This window comes from Hylobates moloch, unplaced genomic scaffold (assembly GCF_009828535.3).
Source record: "Hylobates moloch isolate HMO894 unplaced genomic scaffold, HMol_V3 SCAFFOLD_20, whole genome shotgun sequence".
Taxonomy (NCBI): Eukaryota; Metazoa; Chordata; class Mammalia; order Primates; family Hylobatidae; genus Hylobates; species Hylobates moloch.
The window spans coordinates 32,811,221-32,834,420 of record NW_026652295.1 but is presented as its reverse complement, the minus strand read 5'-3'; the positions used below and the strand labels follow the sequence as shown (position 1 = coordinate 32,834,420).

At 43.6% G+C, this 23,200-nt stretch overlaps 1 protein-coding gene and 1 pseudogene across 1 annotated transcript in view; both read left to right on the top strand.

The window, feature by feature from the left end:
• The window catches only part of NUDT3 (nudix hydrolase 3), a 108,346-nt gene extending 91,309 nt beyond the window's left edge, over window positions 1-17,037 (top strand). Inside the window, exons 3-5 of the mRNA XM_032141770.2 lie at window positions 7,235-7,279; window positions 10,795-10,879; window positions 15,365-17,037. Of these exons, the coding sequence (XP_031997661.1) occupies window positions 7,235-7,279; window positions 10,795-10,879; window positions 15,365-15,543 (309 nt within the window). The 3' untranslated portion in view covers window positions 15,544-17,037. The remainder of the gene's footprint in view (window positions 1-7,234; window positions 7,280-10,794; window positions 10,880-15,364) is intronic.
• Window positions 7,431-8,781, top strand: LOC116810099 (small ribosomal subunit protein uS2-like; annotated as a pseudogene).
• Window positions 17,038-23,200: the final 6,163 nt, after the last annotated feature.

Here is a 23,200-nt window from a genome sequence, read left to right as displayed (position 1 = left end):
GGTGACACGCATCTGTGATCCCTGCTAATCAGGAGGCTAAGGAGGGAGGATCACTTGAGCCCAGCAGGTCAAGGCTGCAGTAAGCTGTGTTTGCACCACTGCCAAAATATCTGAAAAAACTGATTTTTGGCATTTATATGGATGGATAAAGGTACAAAAATGGCTTAGAAGTTTTTGTTAAAGAAGGGCAGAGAAGGGTATTCCAAGTATTAAGATAAAGTTGTATTAGTTAAAGTCATATGCATATGCTATTAGCACATAAATTAACAACTAGATTAGTAAAACAGTAATATCTATGGCTCTATTCTGGAGTCTCTAGACCATTGGCTATTTGGAAATAAATTACAGATGGATCATACGATAAAACTCTCAGATAATTATAAAAGATATGTGACTGTAATTTTATGCCATAGGAATAGGGATGTGTTTGTTTTTTTTGTTGTTTTTTTTTTTTTTAAGACGGAGTCTCGCCCTATCACCCAGGCTGGAGTGCAGTGGCACAATCTCGGCTAACTGCAATCTCCGCCTCCCAGGTTCAAGCAATTCTCCTGCCTCAGCCTCCCGAGTAGCTGGGACTACAGTCACACACCACCACACCTGGCTAATTTTTTGTATTTTAGTAGAGACGGGTTTCACCATATTGCCCAGGCTGGTCTGAAACCCCTGAGCTGAGGCAGTCCGCCCACCTCGGCCTCCCAAAGTGCTGGGATTACAGGCATGAGCCACCGCGCCCGGCCAGGGATGTGTTTCTTCCCTGGGATGTGTTTACACAAAAGGTAAAGATAAGTAAAATAAACTGTGTCTAATAAAACATGCTCAGCAAAGAACATTGAAAACAAGGGTAAAAGACAAGTGCCAGATTGGGAGAAAATATTTACCACAGAGCATAAGTATCAAGAAGGAAGCTGAAATGGGAGAATTGCCTGAGCCCAGAAGTTTGAGACCAGCCTGGGCAACATGGCAAAACCTCATCTCTACCAAAAAAAAAAGCCAGTTGTGATGGCATGTGCCTGTAGTCCCAGCTACTCAGGAGGCTGAGGCAGAAGGATTGCTTGAGCCTGGGAGGTCGAGGCTGCAGTGAGCCATGATTGTACCACTGCACTCCAGCCTGGGCTACAGAGACTGGTCTCTAAATAAATAAATAAATAAATAAATAAATAAATAAATAACAAACAAACATACAAAGAACTGCAGATTCATTATGATGGTCACTTGTCAAATAAGAATATGAATATATAATTCCCCAAAGAGGAAATCTGAATGTTCACTGAAGTAGGAAAAAGTGCACAATTTCAGTTAAAAAATAATATAATACAGTTTCACACTCATATTGACCCAAAAGTGGGGAGGGAAAATGGCTAACAACAAATACTAAGTATTGAAGAGGAACAAGAGTGATGGCAACTCATGCACTGCCTGTGTACTTTGGAGAGTATATCAGTTTGCTGTATAACAAACTATTCCAAAATGCAGTGGCTTAAAATAGTACTTATTGCTACTTATAAGCCAAGGTCAACTTCTGGTGTCAGCTGGACTCTTCAGATGTCTGCAGCCAGCTCTGAGTTGAGTAGGCAACTCTGCTGATCTTGGCTATGCTCTCACACAGTTTGGAGGTTAGCTGGCTGTAGGCCACTCAGCCTAGACAGCTGTGGTCTTTCATCCTTTAGGAGCCTAAGCTCAGGCTTATTCATATGCCGATGGCAGAGTTCCAGGAGGAAAAGTGGAAACTACAAGGCCTCTTGAGGCCTAGGCTTGGACCTGGTAAACCATTCTTCTACATTCTGTTGGCCGAAGGAAGACACAAGGCAAGTCTAGATATAGGGATGGGTAAGTAGATTCTATCCCTTGATGGAAGAGCTGCAGAAGTAATGTCAAAGGATATGGATGTAGGGAGAGGTGGAGAATGGTTACTATATCTGCAGTTGATCTACCAAAAGAGACCAACTTGAAAATATCTGGAGGTACTTATCCTCTGTGACTGAGAAATTTGACTTTTAGTATAAATCTTAGAGAAACTCTTTTACTTGGTACCAAGGAGATAGATTAGATCTACAAGAGAGTTTTTTGCAGCATTTTTAATAGCAGAAGTAGACTGATGAGTAGATTAATAAATTATGGTAAATTCCTAAAATAGATAACTGTTCAACAATTAAGATGAATTACCTAGAACTACATGTATCAATATAGCTAAAACTCTGAAACGTAATACTGAGGGAAAAAGTTATAGAAGGTAAAATACCTTTTTTTAATTCAGTAGAGAAACTTGCAGCAAATACTGTTAATAGTGGATACATACCCAAGTAGTGAAAGTATAAAAACATGCAAGAGAATGATAAACACCATTTTCAGGTGAGTAGTTGTCTCTTGCAGGGAGTGGGGAATACAGTTCTTGGTCTTCTCAGAGAGCTGCCTTTTAAATCAAGGGAAGAAGTAGCAGGAACCTTTCAGCTACGAATAATAACAGAACACCTGACTAAAAGTGGCTTCAGCATCATCAGTTATGTGAGAAATATGAAAGGCCCAGACGCTGGCCATTATTACCTCCTTGCTTCACAGCTCCACAGCATCAGGGCACTGGGTCAGCTTCTCACTAGATTTCTTTGGCCTTCCCGTTGTGATCAGATGATGGTAGCAGCTCCAGCTTTCACATCCCCACTTGACAAGGAAGTACAGGGTTTCTTTTTGTGCAGTCTTTTTATCGTGGTTGGAAATCTTTTCCAGAAGTCCCTGAGAGACAGCCTTTAAGGAGCTGTTGAACATACAGCACCTCTGAACCAGTCCCTGCAGAGGGGAGCAGAATTTCCTATGCCTTGCTTAGGCATGCCGTCTCAAAGTACGCCACAGCCCCCACCTGGACAGAATCTGGGTCTCCCTGGTAGCAGCAGCAAGGGAAGGGAAATGCCTGTGGGCTGGGCAGACATCATTGTCGGTCAAAATGTCCACTGTAGAGTGAAAAGCTGGTTTCAGAAGATGACGGTCCACTTTGTGCCAACAAAGTCAGGATTCCTTGTGGTAGATCATTTTAGGCACAGATTCGAAGGGCTGTCACCCACATTAGTGCCTCTGCCTAAGCTTTTGTACATACACAGGGAGACTGCCACAGAGCAAGATGGGATCCAGCCCTTTCCAGAGAAATACCTCAATCCCAGTAGAACACCTCATAGGAAAAAGAGACACTTGTGTTTTTTTCTCTTATTAAAGCAGGGCCGGGCAGGTGGCTCACACCTGTAATCCCAGCAGTTTGGGAGACCAAGGTGGGAGGATCGCTTAAGACCAGAATTTCAAGACCAGCCTGGGTGACAGAGTGAAACCCTGTCTCTCCAAAAAAAAAAAAAAAAAAAAAAAAAAAATTTTAAGAAAGTACCTGGTCTTGGTGGCACATGCCTGTAGCCCCAGCTACGTGGGAGGCTAAGACAGGAGGATCACTTGAGCCCAGGAGTTAAGGCTGCAGTGAGCTATGACCATGCGCCCTAGCCTAGGTGACAGAGTGAGACCCTGTCTCTTAAAAAAAAGAAAAAGGGTAGGCAATTGTTCAGATTATTTTTGTTAACCAGGCCTAAAGTACTAGAAAAGGGTGAAAGAACTATCTCTACTAAGATGGATTTTTAAATAAAGACTCCCTCTCTAGATTAGTGGCTTTTGACATATAGATTGAAATTGTAACTGCTTTCATATCATTTTGCAAAAGACAAATCCATACCAGCATCCTGATGGGACCAAATTTAATATACCCTTGAATTCAATCTTATCCCCAAATGTGTGAGCCAAATATCTGTCAGATGTGGCCCTGACACATATCCCGACCTGCATGCAGGAATCATGTGACAGATAAAAATAACCCACTCTCAGATTGCTTGTGGCAGCATTTGAGAAAAAACTAGGAGATGAAAGTTGGACTCTTGAGTCTGGGAAAATTGTGAAAAAGTAAGATAGTTAAGGTAAGCTGTCTGGGAGAACCTTTGCCTGTGAGAAATTTTTCTTTTTTGTCAGCACTATGACTTTAAAGTACTGAAATCCTTTTACTAAAGGGGGGACCTCTTCCTGAGAAAAGTGCTGAATTCCAATTTTTAAAATTGGTAAATAGGGAAATATTTATTTGCTTTATACTATAGAATTATTGGTAAGATCACATTAAATAGAATTCTGCTAATTAGATCCCATAAATATTATGAAAGAAAGGCTAAGGAACAAATAAAAAGTATCATTAGCCATGTGTGGTGGCATGCACCTGTAATCCCAGCTACTCGAGAGGCTGAGGCAGGAGAATTGTTTGATCCCAGGAGTTTGAGGCCGGCCTGGGCAACATAGACACCATCTCTTTAAACAAACATCATTAGTTTCTACGTTCTACAAGGTGAAAGACTAATTAGAAGTGAAAAATACCATTGAAATGTTGGTGTACAAATGGCAGCATAACTTGATTTACACTAGATTTTACACATTTGTGTCTATTTCAAATAGGTACTTTTACATTTTTCTTAACTGCATCTGACACAGAGTGAATCATAGATATATGTTGGTGTCGAAAGCAGAGGTTACTATTATTAAACGAAATTTTATGTTTTGAAGTTATTTTGTTTTGTTTTTTTGAGACAAGGTGTCTCTGTTGCCCAGGCTGGAGTGCAGTGGTGCAGTCATGGCTCATTGCAGCCTTGACTTCCTGGGCTGGGGTGATCCTCCTACTTCAGCCTCCTGAGTAGCTGGGACTATAGGCATGTGCCACCATCCCCAGCTAATTTTTTGTATTTTATAGAGATGGGGTTTCACCTTATTGCCCAGGCTGGTCTCGAACTCTTGGGCTCAAGCAGTCCACCTACCTCGGCCTCCCAAAGTGCTGGGATTACAGGCTTGAGCCACCGTGCCCAGCCAAACAAAAGTTTTAAATTAATTATATTGAGTTGTCATAATTTTAAGTTGATTTGTGCCCTAAAAGTTTGGAGATTGTTTTATAAACTTCTAGTTTCTTTAAGAAAAAAATAATTGGATAGTAGCTGCTAAAGAGAATTCTTTCTCTCTCCTTTGTGGAGGAGAAAGGTGAATGATGGCCTCTTAAATCTTTTCTTGGGCCGGGTGCAGTGGCTCACACCTGTAATCCCAGCACTTTGGGAGGCTGAGGCAGGCAGATCATGAGGTCAGGAATTCAAGACCAGCCTGGCCAATATGATGAAACTCCGTCTCTACTAAAAAAAAATGTATGTTTTTACATTAGCCGGGTGTGGTGATACGCACCTGTAATGCGCCTGTGGTCCTAGCTACTCGGGAGGCTGAGGCAAGAGAATCGCTTGAACCTGGGAGACGGAGGTTGTAGTGAGCCGAGATCACGCCACTGCACTCCAGCCTGGGTGACAAGAGTTTAAAAAAAAAAACAACAAAACAAAGACTTTTCTTACCTCTGTCCCCCAAGGCCTTCATCTGCCCCAGCAGCTCTCCTTCCAGACCCTCAGTGGAGGCTTGTGGCAGGAGCACAGGTGACATGTCTCAAGAGATGAGCGGAGTGTGTTCAGGCTGCCTGGGATCAGAGTACAGAACTGGCTTTCCAACCCAGGCTGGCCTGGCAGCTTGTCCCACTTGTCAGGCAGCTTCACTGGTTAATTCATGAAGTATAAGCTAGCTAGTTTTAGCTGGCTGTGGAGGGCAGTTATTTATAAAAATGTAGAGAAGCAACTTACTATTTTCTTATTTAAGAAAAGGCAGGCCAGGCGCGGTGACTCATGCCTGTAATCCCAGCACTTTGGGAGGCTGAGACGGGCGGATCACAAGGTCAGGAGATTGAGACCATCATGGCTAACATGGTGAAACCCCGTCTCTACTAAAAAATACAAAAAATTAGCCGGCCATGGTGGTGGGTGCCTGTAGTCCCAGCTACTTGGGAGGCCGAGGCAGGAGAATCGCTTGAACCTGGGAGGTGGAGGTTGCAGTGAGCCAAGATCGCACCCCTGCACTCCAGCCTGGGTGACAGAGCGAGACTCCGTCTCAAAAAAAAAGGTCTAACCACTGAAGTTATCCCTCTTCCTGCCACTCCTTGTCATCACATCACTCTGTGTATTTCTGTCATGATACTTACCCGTAGCAGAATTACCATGTTTATGTTCTTGTTGATCTAGGCTTTCTTGAGTTCTTGCAGGGTGCCGCACTCTCTTCCAGCATATTGTATACAGACAGTCAAGTCGGACAAGGGTCTTAATCCCATGGGATCTTGCGTTCTAGCCTATTCATTGTTATACCTCTGGCACATATACTGTTTTCTGGTTCAAATTAGGCATTTAGTATATATTTGTTGAATGAATAAGTGAATGAAGTAATCTATATATGTATGTATGTATGTATGTATGTATGTATGTATGTATGTATGTATTTACAGACGGTCTGGCTCTGTCACTCAGGCCGGAGTGCAGTGGTGTGATCTTAGCTTACTACAGCCTCCACCTCCTGGACCCAAACAACCGTCCCACCTCAGCCTCCCGAGTAGCTGGGACTACAGGTGTGCACCATCACACCCAACTAATTTTTGTATTTTTTGTAGAGACAGGGTTTCACCATGTTGCCCAGCCTGGTCTCGAACTCCTGAGCTCAAGTGATCCACCCGCCTCAGCTTCCCAAAGTGCTGGGATTGCAGGCATGAGCCATAGTACCCGACCAATTAATTAATTAATTAATTTTTGAGACATGATCTCACTTTGTCACCCAGGCTGGAGTGCAGTGGTGCAATCATAGCTCATTGCAACCTTGAACTCCTGGGCTCAGGTGATCCTCTCACCTCAGCCTCCCCAGTAGCTGGGACTATAGCCACATGCTGCCATGACTGGCTAATTTAAAAACAAATTTTTAGAGGCAGGGTCTCGCTATGTTCCCCAAGCTGATCTTGAACTCTTATCCTCAAGCGATCCTCCCAGTTCAGCTTCCCAGAGTGGCAGTGCCTGGCCTGAAGTAGTCAATACCTCAGAATATTTTTGGTGTGGTGGCTTCATGGCCTGATGATCTTGCTCTGCTTGGCTAGCTTTGCAGTAGGGAGAGAGACCAGAAGAAATGAAAGGCATTCTAACTTCCCAGAGCATACACTGCTGTTAGCAGTCGGTGACACACAGGAAACACTGGTATCACCTCACAGATATGGAGTCTGCCCAAGCTGTGTCTTCTTGTTTTTTGTTTCTATTTTATAAACTGCTTAAGAAGACTCAGAATGAGACCAGCAATATAATACTATCAGGGCATTAATTGTTCTTTCACTTTCTAGGCTGGAGTAAAAGGGACATTGGGAAGATTAGTTGGAATTTTTGAGGTAAGTCTGTTAAAATCTTTGGTACAAATTATATGTATTAATAACCACACAGATATTAACATAGGAAAAATGCCATTTCTGTTTCAGCAGGTTTTTTTTTTTTTTTTTTTTAGTTATTTTTAACTTTTTGAGACCAGGTCTCACTCTGTCGCCCAGGCTGGAGTGCAGTGGCACAATCATAGCCCACTGCAGCCTTGAACTCCTGGGCTCAAGCAGTCTCCTGCATCAGCCTCCCGGGTAGGTGAGACTACATGGATACACCACCATCCTTCTAAATTTTAAAATTTTTTGTAGAGACAAGGTCTTGCCATGTTGCCCAGACTGGTCTCAAACTCCTGCGTTTAAGCGATCCTCCTGCCTCAGCCTCCCAAAATGCCGGGATTACAGGTGTGAACCACTATGCCCAACCTCGGTGAGTTTTTTAAAGAAAGCAACACCAGCCTTTCCGCGCTACCTATAGAGGGGTCCATACCGCGTTGTTCTGGATTCCTGTCGTAACTTGAAGGGAAACTTTCACAATGTCCGGAGCCCTTGATGTCCTGCAAATGAAGGAGGAGGATGTCCTTAAGTTCCTTGCAGCAGGAACCCACTTAGATGGCACCAATCTTGACTTCCAGATGGAACAGTACATCTAGAAAAGGAAAAGTGATGGCATCTATATCATAAATCTGAAGAGAACCTGGGAGAAGCTTCTGCTGGCAGCTCATGCTATTGTTGCCATTGAAAACCCTGCTGATGTCAGTGTTATATCCTCCAGGAAATCTGGCCAGAGGGCTGTGCTGAAGTTTGCTGCTGCCACTGGAGCCACTCCAATTGCTGGCCGCTTCACTCCTGGAACCTTCACTAACCAGATCCAGGCAGCCTTCCGGGAGCCACGGCTTCTTGTGGTTACTGACCAGGGCTGACCACCAGCCTCTCACGGAGGCATCTTATGTTAACCTACCTACCATCGTGCTGTGTAACACAGATTCTCCTCTGCGCTATGTGGACATTGCCATCCCATGCAACAACAAGGGAGCTCACTCAGTGAGTTTGATGTGGTGGATGCTGGCTCGGGAAGTTCTGCGCATGTGTGGCACCATTTCCCGTGAACACCCATGGGAGGTCATGCCTGATCTCTACTTCTACAGAGATCCTGAAGAGATTGAAAAAGAAGAGGAGCAGGCTGCTGCTGAAAAGGCAGTGACCAAGGAGGAATTTCAGGGTGAATGGACTGCTCCAGCTCCTGAGTTCACTGCTACTCAGCCTGAGGTTGCAGACTGGTCTGAAGGTGTACAGGTGCCCTCTGTGCCTATTCAGCAGTTCCCTACTGAAGACTGGAGCGCTCAGCCTGCCACGGAAGACTGGTCTGCAGCTCCCACTGCTCAGGCCACTGAATGGGTAGGAGCAACCACTGACTGGTCTTAAGCTGTTCTTGCATAGGCTCTTAAGCAACATGGAAAAATGGTCGATGGAAAATAAACATCAGTTTCTAAAAAAAAAAAAAAAAAGAAAGAAAGAAAGCAACACCAACAGAGAAAATAACATGCTTTAAAAAACAAAAAAAAAAAAAAGAAGGAAATCCCATAGTCTTGTCCCCTAAACTACTAGAATTATTTGTAAGTATTGTTTTACCCCATTCCTACCTTTCTTTGTCTCCTACCAAGGTAGGAGGAAGGGTAGCTAAGTGTAGAGAGACAGAAGAAAAATAGAAGATAAGTAACTATAACAAAGAAAGGAAAAACAAGGAAGTAAGCTGTGATACAAATTTGAAAGAAGGCAGGGAAAAGTGAGAAATCAGGAGAAATAAAGATGAGCAGATGCTGGGCATGGTGGCTCACACCTATAATCCCAGCGTTTTGGGAAGCTGACGCAGGAAGATCTCTTGAGGGTAGAAGTTCAAGACCAACCTGAGGGCCGGGCGCGGTGGCTCACGCCTGTAATCCCAGCACTTTGGGAGGCCGAGGTGGGCGGATCACGAGGTCAGGAGATCGAGACCATCCTGGCTAACACAGTGAAACCCTGTCTCTACTAAAAATACAAAAAAATTAGCCGGGTGAGGTGGCTGGCGCCTGTAGTCCCAGCTACTCGGGAGGCTGAGGCAGGAGAATGGCGTGAACCCCGGGGGGCGGAGCCTGCAGTGAGCCGAGATCACACCACTGCACTCCAGCCTGGGCGACAGCAAGACTCTGTCTCAAAAAAAAAAAAAAAAGACCAACCTGAGCAACAGAGTGAAACTCTATCTCTACAAAAAGTATAAAAAATAAAAATATCAGAAGAAAGGTCTCTGATGAAAAAATAGATATGTAAATAAATCTTTTTTTTTTTTTTTTTTTTTTTTTTTGAGACAGAGTCTTGCTCTGTCACCCAGGCTAGAGTGCAATGGCGCAGTGTCGGCTCACCACAACCTCCGCCTCCCAGGTTCAAGCGATTCTCCTGCCTCAGTCTCCCAAGTAGCTGAGATTACAAGTGCCCGCCACCACATCTGGCCAGTTTTTGTATTTTTAGTAGAGACAGGGTTTCACCATGTTGGCCAGGCTGGTCTGGAACTCCTGACCTCAGGTGATCCACCCACCTTGGCCTCCCATAGTGCTGGAATTACAAGCATGAGCCACTGCCCCTAGCAATAAATAAATTTTTTAAAAAAGTGGCTGGGCACTGTGGCTCATGCTTGTAATCCCAGCATTTTGGGAGGCCAAAGTGGGAGGATCACTTGAGCCTAGGAGTTTAAGACCAGCCTGGGCAACATGGTGAAATCCTGTCTCTACAAAAAAATACAAAAATTGGCTGGGAGTGGTGGCTCACATATGTAATCCCAGCACTTTCCCAGGCCTAGGCATGTGGATCACTTGAGGTCAGGAGTTTGAGACCAGCCTGGCCAACATGGTGAAACCCTGTCTCTACTAAAAATACAAAAATTAGCAGGGCATGATGATGTGCACCTGTACCAGCTACTCAAGAAGCTGAGGTGAGAAGATCACCTAAGCTCAGGAAGGCCGAGGCTGTGGTGAGCCATGATCATGCCACTGCACTCCACCCTGGGTGACAAAGTAAGGCCCTCTCTCAAAAAAAAAAAAAAAAGGTGAGTGGGGTTAGTGGGAAAAGGGGTGTGTGTGTGTGTGTGTGTGTGTGTGTGTGTATCACACTCAGCTTGTTTGCCTTGCTGGGGTCACTGAAGTTTGAGACCTCTGTGGTAGCCCACCCATCCCCAGTCCTCTCCCTGGTGGTCTAGCTAGTTAAATTTACATGATGCCTTTTTCTTGAGTCACAGTATTCCTGTGAAGTTGTATTTAGGGGAAGGGGAGGAAAAACCAATATAAATACTTGGTTTTAGAAGTCCAGCCAAAGAGCACACCCTCAAATTCAAGTGTGGCCTGTTTTAAATCATGTAGCTATAACTGTAGGACCATAAAAAGTAAAAGTTTAGAATCTTTGTGTCCAAGCTCTCTGGACATATGCGTAAGAGTGTGTTTCATTTAAGTAATTCCAGCTTTCTAAGGAAAAACTCTCTCTATCCTTCTCTCTTTGCCCTTCAGAACCAGGAGAGGAAGCACAGGACGTATGTCTATGTGCTCATTGTCACTGAAGTGCTGGAAGACTGGGAAGATTCAGTTAACATTGGTAAGCCATCTCCAGACAGCCTGGAAAGGGCTCCTCAAAACCAGCCCTTGCTATGCCACAGGTCATTACCAGAACCAGAAACAAGAGCATGCCAGGCTCAGTGGCTCACACCTATAACCCCAGTACTTTGGAAAGCCAACACAGGAGGATCACCTGAGCCCAGAGTTCGAGACCAGTCTGGGCAACCTAGTAAGACCTCATCTCTACAAAAATCAGAAGAATTAGCTTGGCGTGGTGGCACATGCCTGTGGTCCCAGCTTCTCAGGAGGCTGAGGCAGGAAGATCATTTGTGCTTCGGAGTTTGAGGTCACGTTGAGCCATAATCATGCCACTGCACTCCAGCCTAGGCAGCAGAGTGAGACTCTGTCTCAAAAACAAACAAACAGAACAACAAGAACTGGATAAAGAATAGAAATAATTGAAGGATGTGTATAATAAAACAAGCATGTACATTTTGAACCTGATAGGATTTTGAAAGGTTTAAATGGAATCTGAAGTGAGTACATAGTCCACGAATAGAAGCATGACCCCTAAAAATAAGAAATGTTGCTTCTAAAATCAAACTGAGTCCTTCCCAAAAAGGCTATATACTTCTGCACCTCCTGAGCAGATACTGATTGAGGGCCTCCGCCATGCCAGGCTCACTGCTGGCCATGGGGACCATAAGTGAGAGCAGGAGCCTGGTCTTGTTCCTCATGACATTCATATTGTTGAGAAAACTGTGTTGGTTTGGTGGTGTGAGTCCTTCCAGAAATCATTTAGTAGATGCAGAATAGTGCAGGTGGTTTCTAGTTTTATTCTTATAAAATATGAATGTATCTATAATATATATTTTTATATTTTTTCATATTTTATATGAATATAAAAATGATAAAATTTATGAACTTTTATAAAAGGGTACTGGGTGCACCCTTTAGGCACACCCAGCTTTCTCCCAGAGGAGCCATTTTCTTTGATCTCAGATGGCTATTACGTTTACATCTTTGGAACTATAAACTGTGGTGGTACCAAGGTTGGTTCACAGTTTGATTATTTACCTCTGAAGGAAAGTATATTCTAGAAAGGAGAACACTAATTTCCGTTACAAATTGGCAGACAGATAAAATTTACTTGACAACATTCTCCCTTTAATGTTAGTGTTTGCCTTGCCGCCATGCCCCTCACATTGTTACTCTGGGCAGTTCATAGCCCTTTGGCTCTTGATGGCTTTGTGTCTGCTAATAATGCAGGGTGCTCAAGGAAATAAATTCAGTGTGGATATACTGAAAACAGACTCCCTGACAGCTGTGCTAGCGCTTGAAAAGGAGACCGCAGTGGATGTGTGGTGTGGCCCTATCCTCAGAGCACTCTCTGTTAGGCAAGAGTCATACACTTGTGATATTAATTTTTTTAGGTACCATTGCTCTATTAATATTCAGACAAGCCTTTCACCTTGTACTCTCACTTCTGAGAATGGACCCTAATGAAATAATCTAAAATATGACAAGCTATGGAGCCTTCCTTCAGATGATCTTACTATCATTATTCTTACTGGTTAAAATTTGCATCTTAAATGTATAACTCAATGACAAACCAATGAATGACATGTGTCTGATGGAATGTTATACAGCTGTTAAACACCATAGTTTAACACCACCCAGTGCAGTGGCTCACGCCTGTAATCCCAGCGCTTTGGGAGGCTGAGGCAGGCGAATCACTTGAGGTCAGGAGGTCGAGACAAGCGTGGCCAACGTGGTGAAACCCCGTCTCTACTAAAAATACAAAAATTAGCCAGGCATGGTGGTGCACACCTGTAATTTCAGCTACTCAGGAAGCTGAGGCAGGAGAATAACTTGAACCTAGGAGGTGGAGGTTGCAGTGAGCCAAGAATACACCAATGCACTCCAGCCTGGGCAACAGATAAGACTCTGTTTCAAAAAAAAAAAAAAAAATTTGTCAATGTTAAAGAAAAGCTAATATTGGCAGGGATGTGGTGAGACTGACATCCTGACACACACAAGCAGGACTGGGGATCAGTGTCGCCCTTCTGTAAAGCACTTTTGCAGTATAAATCAGAAGCCCTTGAAAGTTCAAAAGCTCTATTTTTGTAGTTCTTGTGCTAGATATCTTTCCCTAGAAGGTTAAAAAGAAAGAAAAAACGAACATTTTTAAAAAATAGCATTATTTATAATAATTAAAATCACTGGGCATGGTGGATCACGCCTGTAATCCCAGCACTTCGGGAGGCCAAGGTGGGCGAATCACTTGAGGTCAGGAGTTCGAGACCAGCCTGGCCAACATGCTGAAACCCCATCTCTACTAAAAATACAAAAATTAGCTGGGCGTGGTGGTGCACACCTGTAGTCCCAGCTACTTGGGGGCTGAGGCAGGAGAATTGCTTGAGCCCGGGAGGCAGAGATTGCAGTGAGCTAAGATAATGCCACTGCACTCCAGCCTGCATGACGGAGTGAGACTCCGTCTCAATAAATAAATAAAAATTAGCTGGGCGTGGTTGTGGGTGCCTGTAATCCCAGCTACTTGGGAGGCTGAGCCACGAGAGTCGCTTGAGCCTGGGAGGCAGAGGTTGCAGTGAGCCGAGATCACATTGCTGCACTCCAGCCTGGGTGACAGACTAAGACTCAGTCTCAAAAGTAGTAATAATAATAAAAATCACAGACAATTGATGTCCAGTGATATGGAAATGGTTAAGTGAATGATAGTACATCCATACTAGATATTATGACATAATGCAGCCATAAATGTCTTTAAAAAAAGACGGTCTCACTCTGTTGTCCATACTGGAGTACAGTGGCATGATCACAGCTCACTGCAGCCTCAACCTCCTGGGCTCAAGCAGTCCTCCTGCCTTAGCCTTCCTAGCAATGGCAATGTCATATTTTTTTCATAACATAGATTGCTTAAGAAATAGTGTGACGTAGGACAGGTGTGGTGGCTCATGCCTGTAATTCCAAGTACTTTGGGAGGCTAAGGCAGGAGGATCACTTGATGCCAGGAATTTGAGACCTCATTTATACCAAAAAAAAGAAGAAGCAGGTATGGCACGTGCCTGTAGTCCTAGCTACTTGGAAGGCTGGGGCAGGAAGATCCCTCGTGTCCGGGAGCTTGAGTTTGCAGTGAACTATGATCATACCACTGCAATCCAGCCTGTGAGATCCTATCTCTGGGAAAAAAAAAAAAAAGGAAAAAGAAAAGAAAAAATAATGTGAAGTAAAAAAGAACCAGTAACAAAAATTAAAAAGCAAATTCAGCAGCACATTCTTTTAGCAGCCAGGTACTCTTCAGGTGCTTTGCATACTAATAGTCACAACAGACTTGTGAGATAGGCCCTATTTATTGTCTGTTTTATAGATGAGGAAAATGGTGCAGGAGCACAGCTACCCGAGGCTGCACAGCTCATTGGAGCCATTTATGTGATTGGAGCCCAGCACTTTGGCTTCAGAGTCCTTGTTCCTGACCATAACACTCTAGCAGAGCTGATCAGGATTCAGAGCACCTGAAAGCATGATCCAATTTTGGTTGTCTCAAGATTGTTTCTTTTTCAAGTATATGAAAAAAGGGCAGTTGTGCTAGGATATTGAGAGTGGTCTTTTCTGGTTTATAAGGTAGTTATTACTTTTATAAGAGAAAAAATAGAAGGATTTTAAAGCATGGACTAGAAAAGAGTAAGAAAATAGACTGAAAAATAAAAGTGTGATTGTATTGAGATTATTTTTACTTCTTTTAAAAAATATTTTCTATTATGTAGATAAATTCACTCTTATAAGAAAACTTTTAAATGAATTACTGATTACAAACCAGCCATCCTAGTAATTCTGGAAGCTGATGCTCATGTTGGTTTTTTTTCCCCCCTTTGGACAGGATCTCACTCTGTCATCCTGCTGGAATACAGTGGCGCTATCACAGCTCACTGCAGCCTCAACCTTCTGGGCTCAGGTGATCCTCCCACCTCAGCCTCCTGGGTAGCTGGGACTACAGGCACGTGCCACCATGCCCAGCTAATTTTTGTATTTTTTGTAGAGACAGAGTTTTGCCATGTTGCTCAGGCCGGTCTCAAACTCCTGGGCTCAAGTGATCTGCCCACCTTAGCCTCCCAAAGTGCTGGGATTATAGGTGTGAGCCACCTCATCCGGCCCTCATGTCAATTTTTATAGGAGATGGGGATGCTGCTGGGCTTTGATCCCTATGTATGTGCAAGCAAGGAAAGCTCAGAGACCCAGGAGGGCAGGAGGAAAACACTAGCCATAGTTCTCTCTAGAGGGCAGGTTTTACACAATTACTCTTAGCTCTTCAGTTTTCAGGTTTCTCACCTTTCTACATTAGACATTGATATAATATTTGAAGCATATGAAGTGTGCTTGAGTTACTTTTGTAAGGAAGAAAAGTGTTAAGAAACATTGCTTTAATGTTTTCTACATTTTCTCAAAAGTTCTAGGCTCAGAAACCTTATTGCTCTTGTACTAGTTTCTTTTCTCTCTGCCTCCACAGGAAGGAAGAGGGAATGGTTTAAAATAGAAGACGCCATAAAAGTGCTGCAGTATCACAAACCCGTGCAGGCGTCATATTTTGAAACATTGAGGCAAGGCTACTCAGCCAACAATGGCACCCCAGTTGTGGCCACCACATACTCGGTTTCTGCTCAGAGCTCGATGTCAGGCATCAGATGACTGAAGACTTCCTGTAAGAGAAATGGAAATTGGAAACTAGACTGAAGTGCAAATCTTCCCTCTCACCCTGGCTCTTTCCACTTCTCCTCACAGGCCACCTCTTTCAAATAAGGCATGGTGGGCAGCAAAGAAAGCGTGTATTGATAATGTTGCTGTTTGGTGTTAAGTGATGGGGCTTTTTCTTCTCTTTTTATTGAGGGGTGGGGGTTGGGTGTGTAATTTGTAAGTACTTTTGTGCATGATCTGTCCCTCCCTCTTCCCACCCCTGCAGTCCTCTGAAGAGAGGCCAACAGCCTTCCCCTGCCTTGGATTCTGAAGTGTTCCTGTTTGTCTTACCCTGGCCCTGGCCAGACGTTTTCTTTGATTTTTAATTTTTTTTTTTATTAAAAGATACCAGTATGAGATGAAACCTTTCAAGAATTTGTCCTATAATGTGCTGTACAGTTGAGTAGAGTGGTCACTTTCACTGCAGGATACATTTATCTACACATTATATATCGGACATATAATATGTAAATAAATGACTTCTAGAAAGAGGAATTTGTTTAATTTTCCAAGGTTTTTTTCTCTTTTAATCTGGATTTCTAGAATTGAGAGCCTCACAATTAATATACCTTTTTGTTTTTGATGCTAGTGGCTGGGCAGGTTGCTCTGGCCTCTCGCTATTTCCCAGTCATTGACTGTAGATACGGGAAGAGTTTAGCTGCCTTCATAGTGCTCCCAGGACTCATGGCCTTTCCTTCTTTAAGCTGTATTTCCCTGCCAAGAAAGAAACAGGAAGAAACCTTTTTTAATTTTTTTATTATTTTTTTTTAACCAAGCAAGGAGCAAATGGCCTCAGCCCAGATCTGTAAAAACAATGACAGAAATTGAATTCTGCCCTACATGTTGACAGTAGAGTTTGAACTGGATTCTTGGGATTACTTACCTAAAAAACTGGAGCATCAGGTACCGTTTTCTGTCCCGCTGGTTTGGAATCTTTTCCGTAATGCTATTTATTGCCAACAATGGCCTCTCTTTGTGTTCATATATGCCTTACACCGTGCTGACCTGGGTATCATCCATGTGCTGTGAAGCATCCAACTTTACTTTGCAGATGCATCAATGTAGTCCTGTCCCCGAACTGGGTAACCGTGTTCCTGAAAAGTACACTGGGGAAATTCACCTGCTTGCTTGTCTTTGTAATGGCATGGCACTTGTGAGCATGCTCAGAGCTATTAAATTGGTCTCCCATCTCCCACCAGGATATGAAAGGTCCATATGGGAAGCCACGTAATCACTTATTGCAGTGGTTACATAATACACTGGCTCACTGCAGACTCTGTTGTTGTTTTTTGATACAGGTTTCACGCTGGCTTCATTTGCCAATTGTGTTGTTTAGTTCGGAAGCAAGAGGGTCTTGAGATTGAGGGGTAGGGAGGGATACACTGACTGATCCCTGGCTTAGGACAGGAGATTATCTCTGTACTCCAGTGGCATCTCCTTAGCCAAGATGTGAAATTAAAATCGTAGTTTGCCTTATTTAAAAATTCTAATAAAGCACTCAAACTTTGAAAAGCTTTTACTTTTCCCTCCTACTAAAAGAAATGTATGTACCTCATAGCCCTGTATTATTTAGTGTTCAGCACTTTTGGGAACATCAGTTGGTGAACTTTAAATTTTGCTGTCTACTCACCGGGCACGGTGGCTCACGCCTGTAATCCCAGCACTTTGGGAGGCCGAGGCAGGTGGATCACCTGAGGTCAGGAGTTTGAGACCAGCCTGGCCAACATGGTGAAACCCCGTCTCTACTAAAAATGCAAAAAGTAGGTGGTGGCAGGCACCTCTAATCCCAGCTACTCGAGAGGCTGAGGCGAGATAATCGCTTGAACCCGGGAGGCAGAGGCTGCAGTGAGCCGAGATTGCACCACTGTCGTCCAGCCTGGGCGACGAGTGAAACTCCATCTCAAAAAAAAAGGCCGGGCGCGGTGGCTCACGCTTGTAATCCCAGCACTTTGGGAGGCCGAGGCGGGCGGATCACGAGGTCAGGAGATCGAGACCACAGTGAAACCCCGTCTCTACTAAAAATACAAAAAATTAGCCGGGCGTGGTGGCGGGCGCCTGTAGTCCCAGCTACTCGGAGAGGCTGAGGCAGGAGAATGTCGTGAACCCAGGAGGCGGAGGTTGCAGTGAGCCGAGATTGCGCCACTGCACTCCAGCCTGGGCGATAGAGCGAGACTCCGTCTCAAAAAAAAAAAAAATTTTTTTTTGCCATATACTCTTAGTTTACATCCTCTCTCCCAATCTTGAAACACAGAGCTGAAGAGCAGTTGTATTCTTGGGATACCATGATACCTCTGGGAAAGGAATTATATCCCCAAGGAGAGGTCCCATTGGATAAGAACAATACCATGGGACTTGAGGCTAAATGCCAACTTACTGTTCACACATCCTTCTTAAAAACGAACACACTGTTTCTTATCCTGACCTAGAGCATTCTAAAGTTCTGTTCAAATAAATAAAGGGCAAAATAAAGTAGATTTAACCAAGTGCTAAGTGGAATTCAAGAAACACATTCTTCCAGATGAATTCTACCTTTATGGTATGGATTTGAAAGTACTTTGCAGGAAAACAGTACTCTTTAAAAAGGGACTGCAGGGCCGGGCGTAGTGGCTCACACCTGTAATCCCAGCACTTTGGGAGGCCAAGGCAGGTGGGTCACTTGAGGCCAGGAGTTTGAGACCAGCCTAGCCAACATGGCAAAACCCCATCTCTACTAAAATACAAAAAATTAGCTGGGTGTGATGGTGCACGCCTGTAATCCCAGCTACTTGGTAGGCTGAGGCATGAGAATCGCTTAAACCTGGGAGGCGGAGGTTGCAGTAAGCCAAGATCATGCCACTGCACTCCAGCCTGGGCAACAGAGTAAGACTCTGTCTCAGTAAATACATAAGAAAATAAAACGCAACTGCAGTGCTAACAGTAATTTATACATTTTTAAATGTTCTGAGTATGTTTTGACTGGGCTAGTGTAACAGTATACTACCCTGAAAGTGCAGTTTTGATTGTTGTTGGTGTCTTTGGGTCAGGAAAGTGAACTGTGCCAAGAAGTATTTTTCAGTGACATGAATGGATTCCTGTTAATGCAATTGACTGAGAGATTGTGCTTATGCTTTCTTAACTGACAAAAAGAGGCTTTGTCCAACATCAGAATTGTTGAAACTGGTGCCGTTTTCTGTTGCACTGGGATTCTGATGATCTGGGATTTTCCCTCCTTGGCACAGTAAACACCATGGCTGTCTTTACTGAGAATGTCGTCACAGTCCTTTAGTGATAGATTAGTTAGACCCATGGTTGCAATACCTTTATCTCCCCAAAGAAAAGAATCAAAAGAAAGCACAAAAACTACCCTGTTTGCAGAATATTTCACTGACATTGATTTGTCATTAATTCTACCAGTGCTGACCTCATTCAGGCTTGATAGAAAGAGGTTCCTATGTTTAGGGCAGATCCCTAGCCTCTTGCTCACAGTGAATTTGCATGTCCTAGATTCTGGTTATTGCTAGAGCATCCATTAAAGTCTACCAAACTCAGGACAGTAGAAGATAGCAGTGGATTTTTTAAAATTTTTAGTTTATAAATTACAGTCATTGGGGAAACACTAGTAAGGTCATGTGATCTTTTGGACCAGGATTTTCTCTGTCCTCTCTCTCTCTCTCTCTCTCTCTGTGTATGTGTGTGTGTGTGTGTGTGTGTGTAGACAGAAGGGCTACCAGGAGGTGTCAACCATGTTAGATTTTCTGTAGCCTTCCAGAAACAGTGCAGCCCATAAAACAGGAATCTTAATTTTCCTCATAGCAAATATAACAGGATGGAACAGTTAGTGTTTTGTTTTTACAAGTGTCCACCACGCCATCTGCCCTGCATGGAGAGAGCTCTCTCACTGCTAGGTGTAGGCTGAGCCATCTGGAAGGATCAAAGGGTGTGGGAGTATCACCCCCTCTCAGGCTGCAGAAGGTCTCGAGGGTGGCGTCACAGCAGGATTTCCGCCTTCTGCATTGCACTGCACAGCCCCATGGAACGTGAGGCACTTGAGGCCTTGCTTCTTGCAGCCTCTGGGGAGCAGAGTAGGTCACTGCCCTCTGGGAGTGTTTTGCAGTAGTTTTGTAAATGTGTTGCTACATAGTCAAGTTCCTTTGTGGCAAAGAAATATTTTGTTTTGATATTAGGAGCCAGCCCATGTAATGCCTCTTAGGCTTGCTTGCTTAGAAGAAAAAAGTCACCCTTTGTGGTTTTTAAGAAAAAAATTCTGTGCAGATCTGTTCCTCCTCCTGCTCCTTCCCTTTTCTCTACATACAGTGCTCATTGGAGGCTCCTGCTAAACCTTCTTAACCAGAGAAGTAATAGGTATTTGTTAGACCTGAGTGTACATTTCACATGTTATCCTTCACATATTCCTCATTTTCATCTAGTACTTTCTTAATGCCTTTGTTGGAGTCCCCATCCTCATCTTTAAAAAAAAAACAAAAAACAAAAAAAACAGCTTAGCCTAAGCCACATTCACTTTTTTTAGTTCACAAAAAGGATTTAATAGCCACAATGTGATTTTTGCCACAACTGTGTGATTTTAATATTCTCTGATATCGAGGGTGGATTTAGAATTGCAGGAAATACCTGGAGAAATCACAGTGGAATGAATTTTTGCTTTAAGAGAAATGAGAGTTGGCTCTAATTGATAATATAGCTTCATCCTAGTCCCATCTGTATTTCAGAAAATAACCCTCATCTTTACAAAACACAGGACACTTGTGGGACCGTTAACTCAAGCAGCTATGGGGAGGGAGGAGATTATTGAATGGTGATTAAATAATGCAAATGGCCCTTCTGTTTCTTAGAGACTATGGAAGAGGTCAGACTGCCCAGTTGAGGTGGCAGTCATTTATTCTGAGTCTTGTTGGATAGAGCCTATCTCCTCGAGGCTGCAGAGGCTTCCAGGATATGGAGCTGTCCGTGTTAATGGCTCAGCCTTGCCTCCATCAGGGCACCTACCTAACTTGGAGCAAGTGGGAGAGCACCCCAGAGTCATCCTCTGTGCTCTTTGGTGAGTTTTGCAGCGGAGACTTCACCATCCAGGGGAGCTGTGTTTCTGTGTCACTTGGGATATCACCTAAAAATGAAACATTTGATATTTTAAGGTATATATATATATAAAAAAAAAGTAAATTGGGGGACATTGGCTGCAATCCCTAAAAGATACTGTTGTCCGTGCATCAGGTTGGCTTGAGGTCACCACAGGTCCTGGGAGCCCAGAGAGTTTAGGCATACTCTCCTTTGGAGGCCAGCAGCCTTTCACAAACCCTGCCTCTAAAAGGGCGGTTTCACATTTGACCATGTTTTTGCATTAGCCTCAGGAACTCTTGTCTTTAGCTGATAATCTTTGAGGGATGTGAGAAGCCTAGTTGGAGCATCTGAGAAAATGATACCTCTCACCTTCAAATTAATCAAATAGTTTGTCCTTCTAGTCCCCTTATAAATTAATAAATGGAGGGCCAGGCACGGTGGCTCACGCCTGTAATCCCAGCACTTTGGGAGGCCGAGGCGGGTGGATCACAAGGTCAGGAGTTCAAGACCAGCCTGACCAATATGGTGAAACTCCGTCTCTACTAAAAATACAAAAATTAGCCAGGTGTGGTGGCACACTCCTGTAGTCCGTTACTCAGGAGGCTGAGGCAGGAGAATCGCTTGAACCCAGGAGGTGGATGTTGCAGTGGGCCAAGATCCCGCCACTGCACTCCAGCCTAGGTGACAGAGCAAGACTCCGTCTCAAAAAAAAAAAAAAAAAAAAAAAAAGGAAGAGAATCCCATTTTGTGATGATTTGGGCACACTACTTGAGCTGAGGCTAGCAGTCACATGATTTTGGCTGTCTCTGACCTGAAGCTTTTGAAGTAAGAGTTATGTCTCTTCCCTGAAGCTTTGTTTACAGTGGTAATTTGGTGAGTTTGAGCTTTGAGCTTGTCTTAGAAAATAAAACTGTCCACCTGGGGAGGGGAGCTTATAGGGAACCCGTGTTAACTCTGAATGCTGAAGAAAGTGCTTTTAGCCAACAAAAGTAAGATTACTATCTAGAAGGTGGAAAGAAGTCATTGCTTCTGTTCCTCCAGCAGTCAGTTGACTCTAGGTTTCCTTTGGTTTATATCCCCAGTTCTTAATACTAAAACTTATTTGACTTCCTATCAGGAAGCACACACAAAAAAACGCCATTTAAAACCCTAGATGTAGGCTTTAAAGGATACAAAAGCAGCAGCATTGTCGTTTTGCCAGGTTCATCACCATTTTGATGTGCTACCCATCCTTCCACCCTCCCTTTCCTGCCCCCAAGCCTCCCAGCCAGGCCAGATGTGAAGATTCTATTAATCACTGTTTCAGAGAACATTAATTCTTGTATAGAATAATTATCTACTAAATTGCTTATTATCTGTGACTGCCTTGCAGAGAACATCTCAACAGTGCAGTAAAATAGCTCTCCTAGACTTGAGCTGCCAGCCAGGCATTTAGATCACTCTTAAGCCTTTGTGGAATTCTGAGGAAAAAAAGCAAGATGCCTCAGTGCCAATGCTGGGCCTTAAGATTCTACTCCCCTCCCTGTAGGGTGGGGCAAGTGGCTCAGCTTTGGAAAACCATTTTGCCAGTGAGATTGCCTGTGAATCCCTTTAAGAAGTCGTCCTGATCTGAGCCTGTCTTCCTGAGCACTCTGGTGCTGAATTGAAAATGGTAAGCTAAAGCAGTGACAGATCCACGTAGCCTCTTTAACCTCTTTATTGTCTTGCCAAAAAAAAAGTTTCTCAGGTTAAACCTTGGTCTTTAACCTCCCTTTGTTGTGGAGAAAATGTGTCACTAATCAGTGGTCCAAGGGATATCTAGCTTTGGTTACTCCGTTCCTGCAGCATAACAGATACGACTTATGCCAGGGAAGGTAGAGGCTGATTATGGGGACACCCAGGAACAGGAATAAGAAGGGATAGGTCTGCTCCACGTAGAACCTCCCCAGATCTGAAGTTAAGTCTTGGAGAGTTTCCAAAGTGCTGAAGTAAAAAGGAGACTTGGAGGGCCTTTGCTTAATGAGCAAGAGGCTTGTGTCCTCCCAAGAACATGAAGGAGTTCAGAAGGGAGCTATAGCTCACAGACAGAAACCTGCCCGCCCACCCCGTCCCTCGTGACTGAGAGCATTTTTGCTCAGAGTTTTCTAAGGAGACTCTCCCTTCAAAAATCCAATTTGCTACCAGAATATTGTTTAGCCTCTGAGAATCTCACTCTTTAACTTCCATCTGTGAATGGACGTAGATGTGTTGCTCAGGGATCAGAAAACATCAGAGTCCAGGGACAAGTGGTATGGTGTTGCATTAGTAGTTAGAAAAGTAATTGGTCAACTCTACTGTAAAAGAAATAAGTATGTAGTACAGTTTTGTAAATGTCAGGTCTGTTCTATTGTTTTGTGATCTGAAGACTGTCAAACTGGTTGATAAAGAAAAGGTTGGTGGTTAGAATAAGTAAAATTTCAGTTAGAAAGATATAGCTTACCAGTCTTCTATGTGCTTAAGGAAGTCAAGAGTATTTCAGGATGTTGAGAACTGTTGTAAAATGGAATTGAAGCAAGTGTCTCTCACCTTCTTAGGTGTA